This window comes from Petromyzon marinus, chromosome 41 (genome assembly GCF_048934315.1).
Source record: "Petromyzon marinus isolate PM22_M1 ecotype Great Lakes invasive population chromosome 41, UKy_Petmar_22M1.pri1.0, whole genome shotgun sequence".
NCBI classification, from domain to species: Eukaryota; Metazoa; Chordata; class Hyperoartia; order Petromyzontiformes; family Petromyzontidae; genus Petromyzon; species Petromyzon marinus.
Window position 1 is genome coordinate 11,027,977 of NC_133707.1, and position 18,048 is coordinate 11,046,024.

The 18,048-nt window shown below is 47.7% G+C and overlaps 1 protein-coding gene across 2 annotated transcripts in view; it reads left to right on the forward strand.

The window, feature by feature from the left end:
* The window catches only part of GRHPR (glyoxylate and hydroxypyruvate reductase), a 35,933-nt gene extending 20,284 nt beyond the window's left edge, over window positions 1–15,649 (forward strand). For both annotated transcript variants that reach the window (XM_032969490.2, XM_076073387.1), the window contains 5 exons: window positions 3,183–3,271; window positions 4,339–4,443; window positions 7,312–7,447; window positions 9,057–9,187; window positions 11,585–15,649. In XM_032969490.2, the coding sequence (XP_032825381.2) occupies window positions 3,183–3,271; window positions 4,339–4,443; window positions 7,312–7,447; window positions 9,057–9,187; window positions 11,585–11,712 (589 nt within the window). In that variant the 3' untranslated portion in view covers window positions 11,713–15,649. The remainder of the gene's footprint in view (window positions 1–3,182; window positions 3,272–4,338; window positions 4,444–7,311; window positions 7,448–9,056; window positions 9,188–11,584) is intronic.
* The last annotated feature ends 2,399 nt before the right edge of the window (window positions 15,650–18,048 follow it).

An 18,048-nucleotide genomic window follows, 5' to 3' on the forward strand; every position in this document is an offset into this window, starting at 1 on the left:
GAAGAACACGTGCCGTCGTGTCCCCATCTTGTCTCTGAAGCGGGACCCAGGTCACGTGGCGTTCCCCGTCTCCAGCGAGGAGGCAGTGAGGTTCAGCCGCACATTTTTTCTTCCTGTGTTCTACACGAATACGTGTACACTAAATTCACTTTTTTCATTCTATACATTTACCTTGCAAGTTGTATTTAACACCCGAAAATATATTTTACATTCAAAATACTTCCTGTTTTGTGTTTGGGTTGATGTAGGGTAACATTTAACCAAAGGAGGAGGGGGGTGGTGGCGTATTCCGAACTGTGAACCAAACCCGAGTTTTCCCCTTTGCCTTTGAGTTTGCGGGTCGCGGATTTGCCGATTGCGACTACTTTCAAGAACGTAACCCCCGCGATGGGTAAGGGGTTGCTGTATTCGAACTGTTGATTGTAAGTTGATGCTTAATAGAGCATCTTGCAAGTTTTATTTACCTGCTACTAGCAGGTTATTTAATATGATTTATCTAACTTGTATGTATGTATAATTTACAGCCTTTATTTCTCTAACTTATACGTATAATTTACAGTCCTTTATCAATCCACTTCTGGCTGAAGGCCGTGTTGGTCATGTGGATTGACCATATTCACCACGTCGGTGGAAAGGGAAGCCTAGGACTGGTTCAGATATCACTCGCCGCTGATGTTCGCTGCGGTGGCCAGAAATCGAACTCAAGATTGGCAGGTCCATGGCGCAGTGCGCTAAACATTTTGTCACTGCTACACCCAAGATCAAATAACTATTTAAAATTCTTCAATGTGACATATACAGGCAGTCCTCGTGTTGCGGAAGACCCGACTTACGGGAATCCGACTTTACGGAAATGCTTCCATAAATCGTGTACAAAAAAAATGTTCAGCATGCGGAAATGTTTGCGTTTGTTACGAAAGCGCGAATGGTGCAGCACGGTGAGATTGCGGATGAATACCGCGGAGTGAGGTGTAAGGTGGCCCACCTGACACCTCACTCCACCACAATGCCGCCTTCACTAAGCCCGAGCTTCACTAGGATTAAGGTAAATGGAATTTTTCGTAGCGTTATGTCATTATTTTCATTCTGTATGACACTGAGAGAAAACGAACTAGTGATTGGGTAGGGGAGGCACAACTCTTTCCTGCTATGGGATTTTATCTTCATTTTGGGGGAAAATGTTTCAGTTTCTGACATACGGAAAATTCGGGTTATGGATCATTCTGGGGAACCTAACCCTTCTGTAACCCGGGGACTGCCTGTACAGAATAATGTGGTTTAATGCTCCTTAGATTTTAGAGTGAAAGCCCATTTAAGATGTCAAATCATACGCCTCTGATTAGCACGGTTGGCTACGTACGGTGCGAAACAAGTTCAACACACATCTGACTATATTCAGTTTTGGCAAATATCAACGTGATATTATTTGTCAATTATAACCTTTTTCTTACAATCTGGTTGTGATAATATTCGCTGCTGTGATACGGGCACGAAGTGGGAATACTCTGCTGCGTGCCACACCGCAGGCTGTGTTCACAAACGCTTTGTAGATGACTCTGCATTTTGATAATTCGCTCCATGCATTACTGGACAGCTGCAGGAATTTAACCTTGGACGTCAATGCAAACTGACTCGGTGGGGAAGCACACTGGCATCAGAGTGCTATTGAGAAACTAATTTAACAAACATGCCAAAACTCAGTGTCTCCGTGTGCACAAACGAGCGATGGTCAGTGCCAAATGCGCAGAATTTATAATGCGCACAGTTTTCGTTTACCAACCCCCCTCCTCCCATTCTGGTTCCCCCCCTCCGTAGTGAGAGAGAGAATTATTCGGAGGCATGGCAAACCACAGACGCATGAGAGAGCAGTCAGAATCTGCGCCAATGATCTTCCAAGCTCTGTGGTCCTGTATTGGAATGCTTGGTTAGCTCATCTCAGTTGGGAGTCCCAGAGTCGGTTGATTGTATATTGCGTTCCATCGAGAGACATGTATTAAGTTCGACACATTATGGTGACCGTCAAGAAAAGTAGGGCGGGTTTGGGCAGAACACTTCAATAGCAGGGATAATGGTCGATGGTCGAGACCAATGAAAGAGTGGCAGCCAAAGAATCAGACTCAGAATATTTATCCTGGAGGAATCTGATGAGGTATAAAGCTCTTTTTCCCAGATGTTCAGTAGGAGGGAACATGCTCTTAACCACGGAGATGGAGCAATACAATTAGCTATATGGATTGTTCCATTGCACGACTGCGAAAAATGGTGACAGATTGAGGCCTTCATCTGGCAGTGAATTGATCATGGCTTATAATGACAGTGATGATTTTTTGTGTTTAGTTTGCTGTCCTTCTGCACCTCTGATTAGCATCATGGTTGGTTATGTACGATGCGAAAGAAGTTCAACATACATCATGGTGGCAGCCTCTTCACAAGAAAACCACTGTTAACTCGTCACAAAGTGGTACCCAATACATCAGTCCCACGAGGGTGATGAGCTGAGTCAACCCCTTGATCTTGATTTAAAATCCAATCATGATTTGAGCTGTCTGCTCTAACAGGGCTATAATACTACCATATTGAATATAGGTGCAAGTGTAATAGCTAATTTATGACCAAGACAATATGTCACGCAGGTGTAATATCGATTAATCTCACGCTACAAGCACAGTACTTTGACAGATAAGCGCTGTAACAAACGCAGAAGCGGTGTTGTCGGAGAAAGGTCGTTTTGAAAGCGCTTAGTGGAAACGGAATGTTTGACGAGTTAAGCCGCATGGCGGCAGTGTAAATAAATACGCGGCAGTGACACAGCCCCTCTCAGTGGTTTGGGGTGTAACTCAATCCTACGGCTCTCCGCTGCCCTCTCGGGTCGTGACGCGTTTTGTTCGGCATGTTGTCCGACGTTTCGCTCCACGTGCTTGGGAGAAAAATGCCTCGACTCCCTCCCCCCCGCCCCCGGGTTCCTGACGATGTTTGCCGGCATGCAAAGCGAAACGCCCGGGCATCGCGGCCGGGCCCAAAGATAGCGCGGCAGTACGACCCCGCAAATACGGCGGAGAGCTGGACAGCAGCGCGTCCGTGAAAATCCACACAGTGGCACGTAACTCTGTAACTCAATCCTCCTTCTGTCCCCCCCCCCCTCCACCCCCCCGTGCCATCTCCTTCCCACCCCCTTTTTCCAGTGGAGGATGGGGCACGTGGAAGCCCATGTGGATGTGTGGCCAGGGTCTGAGTGGCAGCACTGTGGGTGTGGTGGGGCTGGGCCGCATTGGTAAGCCTTTCGTTTCCCCCCCCCCTCCCCCGTGCCCTTTCCCCCGTGCCCTGCCGTTTATTGGGTCCAGATGAAGGTTGTAATTTGGCCCCAAATCCACGTGTGGTGGCACTCACCTTTGACCTGCATTGGGGTTTGGGTGGAGGGGGGGTTGGTGGATTAGGAGGGTAGTTCAGGTCATCGCTGTTACATGTGAGGCACCCACCTGCTGTGTTAGGAGGGGAGCCTCGCTGATTCCAGCACAGGAAGTAGGTTGTATATGCATGTTGAACTTATTTTGCACCGTCCGTAACCAACCATGCTAATCGGAGGTGCGGAGGAAGGACAACGAACTAAAACTGTCTGGATTTTTTGGTGTCATCACCTCAGCCCATGTTCCAAAAGTGGGGGTTACTTTTATTGGAGGTCAACAGCAGTTTGGGAATATTTGCCCCCAGCATAGAACGGTAGATTTTTCTCTGCAGACACAAGGTTGTAAAGATCGATAAACAGTCTATATACTTGCACTTTTTTTTTCTCAAGGACAGTGCCAATATTATTATCAGAGTTGTCTCTTTTGTCTGCATTTTGACTGCTTGTGTTGTGGTTATTGCAAACATGATGCCTTGAATAAAGGTGTCAGTTTTTGTGCCAATTAAAAGGGTAAAACCTATTACTATACTTGCACTTCTTAATTAAGCCGATTACTTTTATCAATTGCATTCCATTAAAAGGTTCCTGCAGGGTGGGCTGGTAGGACAAGTCTCTGCGCTGTCTATTGCTGATTTTACACCCAACAGCACGAGATTTCACTTCGTTAAAGTATTGAAAGGGGACGGACGGACGGACACATTAATCTATTGCAGGCTGGTACACTCAGTTTACAACTTCGTTCCTACCAGTAAATGTATTTCTATGCGCAACGCTGCCTGTTGACCCTCGAAAGCTCGGATTGAACGAGGCTCGGATTAAAGCCACAAACGGAGCGGCATCGGTGGGCATTTGTTGCCTTGTGCGTCGTCGTGAACATCGTAACCCCCCTCCCGTGTCTCCCATATCCCCCCCCCTCCCCCCCCGCGTCGTCTCAGGGATGGCGGTGTGCGAGCGTCTCAAGCCGTTCGGCGTGCGGCGAGTGCTGTACACAGGACGCAACCCAAAGCCGGACGCGGAGCGGAGGCTGGACGCTCAGTTCTGTGAGGATCAAACATTCATTTCCGGATTTCATTTGTAGTACGTCGCAGCCGGGCACAATTTCAAAGTGGCCCAGCTAGCCGCAAAGCCACGGACATCGAAGCAGAAGTTGGGACTGCTACCACGCACGTAGTAGTGCCGTAATGGCGAGATGTGAACTACTTTGCCCCGTACTCAGGAGGTCGTGGGTTCGATCTCAACTCTTGACGCCTGCTGTATATTTGGAGTTTGCATGTCTCTCTCTCCATGGTCGTGTGGACTTTTCTCCAGGTCCTCCGGTTTTCCCCTCCACATTTAGAAACATGCGTTTAGGGTATTTGGCTGCTATAAATTTCCACATGATAAGCCACTTCGTTCAGCTATAATTTGTGGCCAGGTTGCGTCTGAAAAATAACTATGTAGCTCAGTGGGCCTTACCCGGTAACAAAAAATCGCGGTTGTGCTGTGTAACCCTCCGATGGGTTTTTGGGTCATACCGTATAAATTCAGTTTGTAAAGAAGCTCCAGGCATGTGAAGTAAAATCGTCAGACGTCGCGCGCAACAATGCAAAAATACAATTGCCCCAGCATATGGACATACATCATCACGTTCAGATACCACTCACCTGAGAGACCACACGGCACATCAGTTTATTCACAGTGCCGAAGCATTCGCAGGGAAGCGACATTGCGTCGCGACGGCGTTTGCAGGAGATCCGTCGTACCCTGCGAGAGCTGAGTGCAGGGCTGTGTGGCACCAAGCGGAGTAAAATCCTGGCAACTTTCTCCACCGCCTGTGGCGGAGCGGAACAGTGGCATGCGCAATTGTGTGACTCCGCGTCCTGCCAAGAGATTTCCTGTGGAAGCGGGCCGAAGACGGAATGGAGCAATTTTTGCAGCCGTGCGAAATGAGAAGAGCCTAATGAGCTTCATTGCTTCGCGGTTAGAAGAGCATCTGCCTGGCTTTCTCAAGGCGGATGTGGGTTCTTATTCCCGGGCCAAGAGCTTAACATAATGAATCGCCAACTGTCGCCGAGTTCCACTACAAAGGTAAAAAGTTAGACGTTTTTCTTAATAAACAATCGAGTGGTGTACTGGCCATCTGGGAAGCAAGTTAACGTGAAGCTGCACTAACATTAAGCTGGCTGGGATGGCGCGGTCAGAGTGTTTGACGAACGAGTGGAAAAGATGCAAGTTCAAATCCCGGTCAAGGATCGACTCGGGCCATCATAATTATTATTATATGTGGATCATTTACAGTTAGTGAGAAGTGTAATTTTCGACAGTGGCTCAGGGCAGCCAATGGGAGATGAGCACTGTCCTGTTGCTCATTTGTTCAGAGCCATACTGATTTATTTCCAAGTGCACACACGGAAATGCCTGCAAACTGCAGAAGTGGCTCGTGCTTAAATGCAAACGAACATAAGTACAATCCAGACATGTTAAGTTACATCTTAAAACATACATTTCAACAATCTCAGTTTCCTACTGTGCTTCCACTCTTTAAAAGGTTGTGCTTAATTATGAATCTCCGAGCTGTATTGCGGGTCATCTGATCCACAAGGAATGTGCGTTTGGCTCGATGTGCGATGGCTAATTGATTTAATGACCGGCTACAGTTCAGGCCAATTAAGATGACGCCAAGGAGGGTGGGGGGGGGGGGGGACCTTGCTTCACTCAACGCACCGGTCTGACCTTTAATCACGGGGCAGGAGAAAGACAGGTAGCTTTTGCCTAATGGCACGGCAACTGACGCCACAACCCCAAAATAGGCTTAATTATTTCCTTTGAATATGCACCCTTCCGGTTGAGATCCTTCCCCCCCCCCCCCCCCCACTCTTTGAGAGCTGCAATGCGACCGCCCGAATATTACTCGGCATGCTCCGTTTTTTTTTTCTTTCGGGGGGTTGGAAACTGATTAAGCTGGGGTCAGTTCAATCTCCACGTGCAGGAAATGTTTTGAGAGTTTGCAACGTTGGCGAACACGCCAGCTGCATTTTCATTCGCAGTCCTGTTTCCCCGATACCTGCTGCTGTGTTTGTTGTGCACGGATACATTCGGGTTTAACATCGGAGCTTTCAATAGCACCGCTACTTGACCGGTGTTCCCGATTTGTAGTTCGTGCTGCCTATCCTCTTTTGCATCTCAAAGTCAGTGTCTCGATATTCCGATGAGCATGAAGGCTTCTACTCATTTTCCATGGAGGCCTTTAGCCAGTGATGTAAAATCCACATGCCCCTGGTTGGATGCTAGTCCCTCCATAATGTGACCACTGTTAACTTTCCCCAAGGTGGTTTATAATTTTCCTGAACCCCAGAGCAGTAAACGGGGAAGAAGCGGCGGTGCAGTGGTTTGTGCGCTACGATATGAATCCAGCGTCCCGAGTTCGATTCCCGCTCACGGCAACACCAATGACGAGTGATCGCTTCACCAATCTTGGGCCGCCCCTTCCAACATCTGCAGTGATCGATGCTGCATGTGGAGGCCTTCACCCGATCTGGGAAACCCACTGGAGCTATGCACTTTTAAATCTCGATTGAAAACCCATTTCAAACTGATTTTTGTATTTAGTTTGTTGTCCTTCCCCCGCACCTCGAATTAGCACGATTGGTTACGTATGGTGCAAAAGAAGTTCAACTAGCATACATCCAGCAGTGGTTTGACAAATGTAAATTCTTATCACGCTATAAAATGGTCATAGGCCGACACGTCATCAAAATGTGCGCTCGCATTGCTTGTACCACAGCATCTCCGCCCTGCTGGATGATTTTAGTTTGTGTCCGACGCAGGCCTTGATTAGTTTGTGTCCGACGCAGGCCTTGATTATTTTCCTTTTTGCCCGGACGTGCCGACGTGACGCTCCCCACCGCCGCCGCTGCCGCCATGCGCAGTGCCGCTGCAGGGGCTGCTGCGGGAGGCCGACTTCGTGGTGGTGAGCTGTGCGCTCACGGACGCCACTCGGGGGCTCTTTGGCCGTGAAGCGTTCGCCCGCATGAAACGCTCCGCCGTGTTCATCAACGTCAGCCGGTAACTTCCTCCGCTGCCTCCTGATGAACCTTCGAGCCGCCAGTTTTCGGCAGGCTTTTCGACCGTGGCTGGAAGCGTTCGCGGGCATCCTGTCCTTCGTTGTAACAGGCGGGCACGATGACGCTCGTAACGACGTATGCATGTACGTTGGATTTCGTTCGCGCCGTACGTAGCCAACCGTGCGTGCCAATTTGTATTGGAGCGGTGATCCGATAAGCACGAAATCTGAGTGCAAAGTCGCGTTGCCATTAGGCGCCTGCCCGCAAAAAAAAACCTGCCAAATTGAGCCGTGTCGCCCAAAAACATGACAATGAACGCCGGCGCTAAAAAGGAGCCGCAAATCGAGTGCCGAAAGGAAAGGCATCACGTGACGCGTGACGTCATCTCGCCGCGTCGTGCGCGGTTTGACGGCTCATTGTGTGAATATTTTTGAGGACAAACACGAAAACATTACAGAAACCATGCATGTGCAAGCCATTCCCTATTGTAACAGTTTTTACCAGACACTTATTGCAAGAGGGGAGGATCTCTTTGACGTTAAATGGTCTTTCGCATTCCGTCGTTATGCAGCCAAAAATGTATTTTGCTAATTCCCCGCACAAGTTTTGAGGCAGTTGTGGCAATTGAGTTATTTGCTTTGTGATTCAATGGTGAATATTCTTACTGCGGTTCTTTGCAGTGGTCCACGTGCTTTCGAGTTTTTTCCCCCCCCCCCTATTCAAACAAATTTTTTATGGCCGCTGATTGGGTTAGACCGCATAAATATATAAATGTGTAATTAAACCCACCACTACCCGTCACAGCCAACTAGTAAGGTTTGTCACATAAACAGAACGTGCCAATCTGGTACAAGTACAGCACACCATTGTATTGGAGAGCAGAGTCACAACATTTACAATACAGTACGACATCTAACCAAAAAAAACTTTAATATGGATGATATTGGTCGCGAAAGCCTACTTGTAATACTGGCTCCTTATTCATTACATAGTTTCTCCATTAGACACAACAACAAACCCAAAGCATCTCTCTGCCCAAACAACCATAGGGAAATTCTCATCTCCTGTTTGCAATGCTGAACCAGTGGTGTAAATTCCTCATTCCTGTGGTTGGAGGCAGCAAGTATCCGTTAAGGCAACCGCTGTTAATGCCCATTACTAAGTGGTACTTTTTTTTGTGGCCGTGGATGGATGATGATCGAGTCGACCACAGACCGGGATTTGAACTTGCAGTCAAGTACTTTTACCACAGCGCCACCCGGTCAGGCTTAAACACGAGTGAGTGTTATGCAATAGATACAGAGGCCACTTTCAAAATCTCTATTGATGTCATTGTTTTAACTGTGCATATTACACCGCGGGATCGTGAGAGATGGCCAAGACTTGCGGAGCCCTTCATCCAGCATTGGATTGATCATGCTGATGATGATCGTGCACATACAATTTGCACCATTAAAGGCATCCTCCCCTGCGTTTTTCTTTCTAATTAACTTAGCCCTTTAAAAAAAAAATCGCTGAGGAATTTTGATATTTCCAACACGTGTGCTAGGTTTTTTTCCCACTCTGGCTCCCGCGGAAAGGTTTTTTTTGTTTTCGTTCTTCTGCCCCAGGGGCCTCATCGTGAACCAAGATGACCTCTACGATGCCCTGACGTCGGGGGAGATCGCGGCGGCCGGGCTGGACGTAACCACTCCGGAGCCCCTGCCCACCGACCACCCTCTTCTCAGCCTCAGCAACTGTGGTAACGACGCTCCACCTGTCCACTATAACGGCCATAGCCTAAACATTACATATATATTATTGTTTTAAATTTTAGGGCCACCGTGTATTTTTTTCCTATGCTGTGGTCACATCTCTCTTGATTAATATTGTAATAATATTCTGGAAGGGCTAGACTTCTTGACTATTGGACTATGGCCTGCTCTGGGTGAAGCAGTGGTTAGCACGCTGCACAATGAAACCCACTGCTCTCCGAGGTTGAATCCCAGCCACGTCTAACATCAGTGGTGAGTAATGTCTCCACCGGTCCTGAGCCTCTGCCCTTCCATCAAACCACACTGTGACCAGCGTGGTGAAGTATGGTCAAACAGCGACCAGGACTGACACAGCGTGCGGGAGGGCTTCTTCATCCAGCATTAGAATTGCAAGGGCTGTTAAGTTTTATCTCAGAAAATGCATGACCCGAGCAGGATTAGCTCAGTGGTTTATGTTATATATTTATTTGTTTCCACTCGTTTACCTAGGAAGGCCTCAATGAGTCTCTGGAATTTTTTTTCAGCCGTGCCCTGCCCAGCGCACCCCCCCCGCCCCCCCCCCCCCCCCACCTTAGCTGCCCAGTGAACTCTTTAATTCCCAAGTAATTTTTCCGAGTATCTGGCCAGGTGGCACTGGCAATAGTACCCGACTCAGCAACGGGGTTGTAAGTTCCAGATCCCGATTGGCAGTCCGTAGCGCCTCATCCATCTGGAGCCTCCCCTGCCTACTTCTCACCCCTCTCATCTCTGCTTTTTGTGTTTAGTTTATTACCCTTCCCCCCGCACCTCCGATTAGCACGGTCTGGCTACGTACTGTTTCGAAAGAAGTTAAACATACTTACATCCATCTCGCCTTACTCTGTCCACTTTCCCGCTCGAGCAGCCGTCGCTTGCTGTCGGAACCCCGCCCTGGTGACGCTTCGCTCAGAGGAAGGTCGCTCAATCTCCTGCACTGTCGCCATTACTGGGACTCCCCTCACCCCGCCATCCGTGCTGTCAACACCTTGCCCCTGTTCCAGTCGAGCCTCAAGATCCCTTCCTTTTTTTACTCTTCCCAAGACGGACCGCCTCCATCTGTAAACTGACTATGCCCAATGTTTCTGTATTTGCTTCTCGGGGTGCGGTCGCGCTTGGGCACTGTATAAATCAAAAGGTATTGTATCGTGGTGTAAAGGGAGCACCGCTGAGGGACGTGAAATTGGTCAGTGCAGCCATGGAGACACTTTAAACATTTGATTGGTCATCAGTGTATCTGGCCAAGTAGTGTTGCAGCAGGATGCTTTGCTCAAAGTGGGAAGAAGGTTGCAAGGTTCAAATCCCAGTCATGCATTGGTTCAACTTTGGTGGGTAAAATTGAATGATGTGACAAAGTCGATGCTCTTATATCTGCAAGTGGCCTCCGCTAAAGTAATGTGGAATTTCCACCGCTGGCTCAGGGCTGCCAATGGAGATGAGCGCCGCACAAACACTCATCTGAGAACGCGGAGACACATTGAGGTTTGACTTGCGCTTAGGGCACTCACAGTTAAATGTTTTTTTACTATATTGAGTACAAAATGAACTCTCCAGGGGATTGCCAGACGAGTGTAGTGATGGGCGCATCCCGTACTTGCGTGCGTGCGCGCGCACGCACGCGCGTACGCACGCGCGTAGCCACCCACGCGTAGCCACCCACTACCCAATAGGGAGGTATTCATGACCCCAAATTTGGCCATGGGTCCCACCCATAATATCTCCCCGAGGTACAGCCCACTCTTCGTGAGACAGAATGTCCCTGGCATTACCCCAGTGCCAACACGAGCCTCATATTTTTTTGCCCCTTCTTTATAAATGCTGGCTACACCGCCGCGGCGCTCATCACTAATTGGCGAGCGAGGCAGTTTTGGTCCGAGCATTGAGAAAATAAACAGAGCGTCGAATGTCGATAATAACAACGCTTGCTTGTGTGTGTACACGCACACGCTCAAGCACACACTGGCGTGGCGACGGCCGCACTGTGCGATGAACCAGGTGACTTGAGGTCGATTTGTGGCCATGGCTAGCATCAGTGGCGGGTGATGTCTGAACTGGTCCTGCATCTCCCCCGGGAGCCTCCTTTGCTTATTTACCCACCAGCACTGACGAGCATGGGAAAAGTGTGGTCAGACAACCCCCGTTACTGACGTAGAGGATGCCCTTCATTCAGCAATGGATTAACGAAGGGCTATAAATGATCATAGCTAGTATTCTTTAAACGTAACTTAAACCCGAATTTTCCATAGCCTAGAAATGCCACAGTGTGGTCGACTGGGTCATGTGGGAGCCGCCATTATGTGTGCTGATCCCGATTTGAACTCTGACCCCTGTAGTGCCCTAATCCCGATTTGAAACTCTGACTCCTGCAGTGATCATGCCGCACATTGGGAGCGCCACGATCGACACGCGGAGCAAGATGGCCGTGATGACTGCCGAGAACCTTCTGGCCGGACTCAGGGGAGAGCCGATGCACGCCGAGCTCAAGCTGCCGCTCTAGCGGCGTCGTCGCCGCCGCCGCCGCCGCCGCCCGCACGCGGTGACAGCATTCGGGCTTGGCGCTGCTATCTGAGCAGATGCCCGAATCGGTTTAGTGACTGCTGCGTCCACAAATAACCCGATTGTTTGTCCACGCTAATTGCTGCTTTTGTCATTGCTCCTCTCGGTGTGGCGCTTGGTGCCCAGCGATTGGCGATGGTCATGCTGCATGGTCAGAGAGGAGGACTTTAACAAAGCAACTCCACAGGGAATTTCTGGCTTTTTGAATATATGTGAATACGGAAGAAATGGGAATCTCTTAGTATAACAGGATCATCAACTTATGCACTTCGAATAACCCGTGCCAAGTAAGCATTTTGCATGCTCTGAATATTTCTCATCGCCCTTGCCAAAAATGTTCCCTCGTAATGTCCACCATAATTTCCTTGCTGATGACTCTCAACTGGATGTCTCCATGGTCTACACAAACCCAACCTCACTGTCCACTCTCGCATTCTATCATGACGTGGTCTCATCTCGGATCGGTTCTATAACTTCCTGCAGATTAATTTTGCCAAAAACTCATCTACTCATCATCATCATCATCAGAATCTGAATATTTGTTTATACTGGAGGAATCCAATGAGCTATAAGGCTCTTGTTCACAGATATGCAGTAGGGGCAGGTCAGAACGTTACAACAACAAACAATACAAAAACACGATGGTGCAAAATATAGGGAAAGGTAAATAAATAACTTTAAAAAATGCAAATAAAACTATAAACTATCTTTAATCTTGCCAGGTAAAGCCCACCGAGCTATATAGCTCTTTTCAGAAGCAACCTGGCCACAAATGATAGCGCAACGAAGTGGCTTATCATGTGGACATTTACAGTAGCAACATTCTTTATATTGCCACTGCCAAAATTCTTACCCACACCTGTAAATGAGACAAATAGCATCGATACTCCAATCTCTCCAGTGGCTGTCAATGTAAACCCGATTTCATTTCAGTATCACCGTATTCATGATCCTCCACGGACTCACCACTGCCTACTTCTCTCCTCTCACTCGACCCATCCCCATGCAATTTCTTACCTCCTCACATCTCACTCTTTTCCCATCACATGCTCTCCCACCTCTCCTTCTCAACATTGTAATCATGAGCCGTGCGATGAACTGATTCAGCTATTGGGACTGTAGCAATACACGGGGGGTCTATTGTAGGAATTTCAGTCGCACACCATGTGGGGGAAAGGCAGTGAGGGCACCAGAAGAGAGAAGAGAGGGAGCAATTGACCTCTTTGTGGAAGCTTTGTAAAGGTTACATTAATCCCCCGCTGTAAGTGGCCACGTGATGCGTTGTTTCACGTGTATGTTGTCAATTAGGGAACGCATCGCCCTATGAGTGTTAGCGTTTAGCGTGTGCGTTCTTTTTTTCAAAAGAATTGGGCAACATTTTTCGTGCTATTTTTTCCCTTGTCAACGAGGAGCGCATTGCGGGCGAAAACGGGACTGATTTACGATGTAATGGCTCTACCGTACTGTACACGCGCAGTGACGGCCACCGAACTTCCCTCCGGGCCCGTGATCGGCTTCCGTCTACCAGCCCCGCCGTTTCGCGTGACCGCTGCGCACGTGCGAAGGAAGAAATACTGCGTAGCGTTAGGTCAGGGGGTCGGCAAACCAAGATAACATCGTTTTTTTGGCAATGCAACGTGAATACGAGACGGTGGGTCCCTTAAATAAATGACGGCGCGGAGCAGCAGTCCTTAAAGAGCCACCGCACGCGGCGCTGAAGCAGCCGACCCCTGCGCGAGTTGATAGTCTTAAAATAAGTGCAAAAGGCTTGGAAAGTACATTGAAAAATGCACAGTAAATGATGATAGTGTCTCTGGCAAGAGAAGGCGAAGGAAAATTATTAATCTAGAGGTTAAATTAGAAGCTTCAAAGCGTTTTAAAGCAGGTGAAAAGGCAGTCGATATTCCCAGAATGCATGGCCTTCGTCTGTATAATAATTACACTCTCCATTCCAAGAGACCTCGATCAGCAAACTCTTCAATCATCTCTGGTAAATTGTATCGAATTATACGTATCGATTATTGGCCAAAATGAATGCAGCCCCTTTTTGTTAACAAGTCTGTGGGAAATGAGAGTTTGCTGCAAGTAATTTCGAGTTTAGAGAGCATTTCTTAGGAACCGCATCCCTGACGTATAGCGGGGGATTCCTGTACAGGGACTCCTCTACTTACGAACAGCTTAGGTTCCAGAGGTCTGTTCGTAAGTCGATTTGTTCGTAAGTCGATTCCAAACACGTGTACACTAAACACGGGGAATGGCTTTAAAAGTTGTATAATCTAGTGTAGATGTAGAAGCCACTGGTTCGTCATGTTCTGCAGATGTTGATGCCACTGCTTCTTCATGTTCTGCAGATGTTGATGCCACTGGTTCTTCACGTTCTACAGATGTAGATGCCACTGGTTCTTCACGTTCTGCAGATGTAAATGCCACTGGGTCTTCACGTTCTGCAGATGTAGATGCCACTGGTTCTTCACGTTCTGCAGATGTAGATGCCACCACCGCCATCTATTGCGAGGCGGTTGAACTTACGACTCTCAGTCCAACAGGCAACTGGACATACAGACAGGTTTGTTCGTATCTCTGAAAGTTCGTAAGTCGAATGTTCGTAAGTAGAGGAGTCCCTGAACTTGCACTGCCCGTATATTTTCATGGAATGCACTCCCGGGGTGGCGGGTGATAGAGGGGAGCATGACATCAGAGTGCGTGAACCCGGCTTCTGTGCTGTGAGATGTGGTGAATGTCACGGTGCAGATGAGCGGGGTGGTGACGTGACCACCGCACGAGTTGCGTGGCTACTCGGCGTCAAGCGTGATGACGTCACCATTCAGCCCAATCATGTGACATCACCGTGGTGAAGTCATAGGCTTGGCTCAAAGGACGATGACGTCGTGCCTAAACGTCAGGGGCGCGGTCAGTGGGCAGAGTGCTCCGGAGGGCATTACTCTTGAACGGTCTGGTTAGCAGGCCAGAGCGCATCGCCATAGCAAGGAAGATCACGGTTTGAGGAGCTGCCTCGGGTTGAGCGTTTTAGTGGACGTGTCAAAATACAGCCAACCGGAGGCGCCACACGTGACTATGAACTCTCTATGGACACAACGCACACACTCATTGGCTGAGCACCACCCGTGCAAGTTACTCCGTGTTCCAACGTACCATTCAATAAGAGCGAACAGCCGCCTTAGAGCACCATGGAATTGATAGCGCTCTATGCATTGAATACATCCCGGCTTTAAATATAAATCAATGGGGGAACCGATTTTAACCGGTAGACTTTTGCAATGAATTGCGATCCACTCCACTCTTCTGGAGTATTTCAGATGCCATTGGTTTATGTTGGAATGAATTTTTCAAAAATTTGGGTGCCAAATGTTTTCAATTAGGAAAGACAGCAATTTTCCGTGAATATCCTCAGCAAGAGAAGCATTTTTGGCTTGATGCGTGATTTTCTCTGACGAACCGTTTTGGAGATACAGAGCATGACGGATGGACGGACAATTTATATTTAGAGATGCCAGACGATAACACAAATATTCCTAGATTAGGTGCAGAATATTGTGTTGCCCCATGTCACTATAAACAACTTTTAAATCGGTATCGCTTTACTAAATGATTGATTTTGTTCATGCAATGTTACAGCATTCATTTCAGATGTGATGATTAATAAGGCAATAAAATACTAGTCATGTGCAATTGCTGTGATGTTTTACGTACAAAAATCTGATCAGAAATATATCTGCATTTCATCTGAATTTCATCTCAACTATCACAGTTGTTTGGATTAATGTTTTTCATTTAGTCTGTCTACAGACTCCCCAGCCGAGTCTGCCAGTCTGTTGTCTGAGAGAAGTAAAACATCCCATCAGAGACTTGTCTTTGAATCTGGACTGTCTTGTAATTATATATACCACAGTCCCCTGATGTGCAAAGCCAGAGCTGAAACTCGGGTCGCAAGCCACTCTACTGCTGCCAAAGACACAAAGACAAACACGTGGTATGCATTTATTCAAATACATACATGGGGTGGGGGGCATTTTGATTTTTTTTGTTTACGAGTCAATGTTCACGGGTTTGTTTCTGTGCCCACTTTGCTGCGATGCAATGAGTGGCGGTTCTGGGAAATAACCGCATATCGTTAGAGCAAGACCGCAGCCGAATTGGAATCGAATGGACCCGAAACGTGGTTTACTGGACAGCGCGCTAGCCTCAGGCCACAAGGCTTTTTTTTCCCCCCAGGTCAGCAGTTCCATTCCCGCTACAGCCACTTTGGTTTATGGAAGGAATTACGAAAGCCTGGAGTTAATTTTACAGTGGATGTTATCGCCCCTATAATAATGATGATTATCATCAGCTACGATGAATCAACTGCTGGATTAATGAATGCCTCACTAAGCCATCACTATCTTTTCACGGTCCTGGAAAGTAACAATCCACTGCACCTGTGGTGGATGTCCAGTCGGGTGCCTTCCCTCCCTTGGCGGCCAACCTTGCCATGTTTTCACCTACTGGTCATGCCAATAACGAAAACAAATATATAGAGCTGCACACTATCCAGGGAAGCCTCAAGTATTTTTTCACAAGAATCCAGCATTGGTATGAGGGGTGTATTGGTGCATCGATGGCATCCATTTATTCACGCCATCAATTATTCAGCTCACAATGCATGCACAAAAGATGCGTGTAAAAATCAATGCCCTGCGATTGGTACGTCAAAAATGTTTTAAAACAATCGCCGTTAATTTCAAGTTTTAACTCCAAAGTGACATTGCACAAATCTGCATTGCCGTTCAATCTCCAAAGTTCTAGTCACAGTCGAGGGTCAACTCAGACCATCATCCCTTTCAGCGTCAATAAAATGACTTACCGCTTTGTCGCAAATCAACAATGGTCATCCTATTGGTGAGACTGGCCTCCGCCATATGAACGTGGAATTGCCACCACCGGCTCAGGACTGGCCAACTAAAGTGAGCTCTCTCATTGCTCGTTTGAGCAGGAAATTGATGAACTCAATTGGTGCTCGTGGCCACCAGAGCTGGGTTAAGGCAAACGTTTATTTTGTGCGGCCAGTGCCGGATTATCCTTGTAGCATGAGGATCTGCACATGTAGTAGTAGCTACACATGTAGTAGTAGCTGCACATGTAGTAGCTGCACAAGTAGTAGCTGCACATGTAGTAGTAGCTGCACAAGTAGTAGTAGTAGCTACACAAGTAGTAGCTACACATGTAGTAGTAGCTACACATGTAGTAGTAGCTACACATGTAGTAGTAGCTGCACATGTAGTAGCTGCACAAGTAGTAGCTGCACATGTAGTAGCTACACAAGTGTATGCTACATATGTAGTAGTAGCTACACAAGTAGTAGCTGCACATGTAGTAGCTACACATGTAGTAGTAGCTACACAGGTAGTAGTAGCTGCACATGTAGAAGCTACACATGTAGTAGCTTCTACATATGTAGTAGTAGCTGTAGTTGCTACACATGTAGCAGCTACGACATATGCAGGAGCTACACATGCTATGGGCCCCGCACTTTCAAGGGCCCCGCGCTAAACGCTTTCAAGCATTCAATTCCGGTTCAGTGATTCTGCACTTGCTCTATTACTATAGTACTATACCGCCTTCAACTTTTATGAACGACTGGGAGTTGAAGGTTCGCGATTTGTCGTATTATCTGTCAGTATAGCAAATGAAAAAATACAATTACTTTGCTATGTAAGTTAAAAATTAAATTTATGGGGTTTTTTTACATTTAGGACCCCTTTATAACATATGCTACAGGTTCCGCACGAGCTTCATCCGGCACTGTGTGCAGTCATTTGTGATCGAGCGGGCTCCATCATTCACTGCGCTGGATAACTTCACGACGAGATGGGGATTCGCCAAACGTCACCACGAATGCAGACTCAAACATAAGCTTCGATAGCATCGTCATTCTCGACACGATTAAAAAACGTACCCGAGTGAGACGTAGGTATCGACGGTGCTGGCTTGTTTGACATAAGCCATCCCAATTCACTCTTACCAGCTTCACATATCCTTCATCAGTTTGTCTTCTACAGTGTCAAACGATCGCTTTCTATGTTAATTACCTGATGTCATTTTCAACTTTAAATCCACGCGTTCGTTTGCCGTGCACTGAACGAGACAGACAACCGCTCTGGTCCGTTCAGGTTTTTTGAACGGATGAATCAGCCAACAGAGGGCACTGCCAAACCAGAGTTTACAACCGACACCCTCGACGAGAGGCAGCTGATGTCATCGCACAGGTGAAACCGAGGCA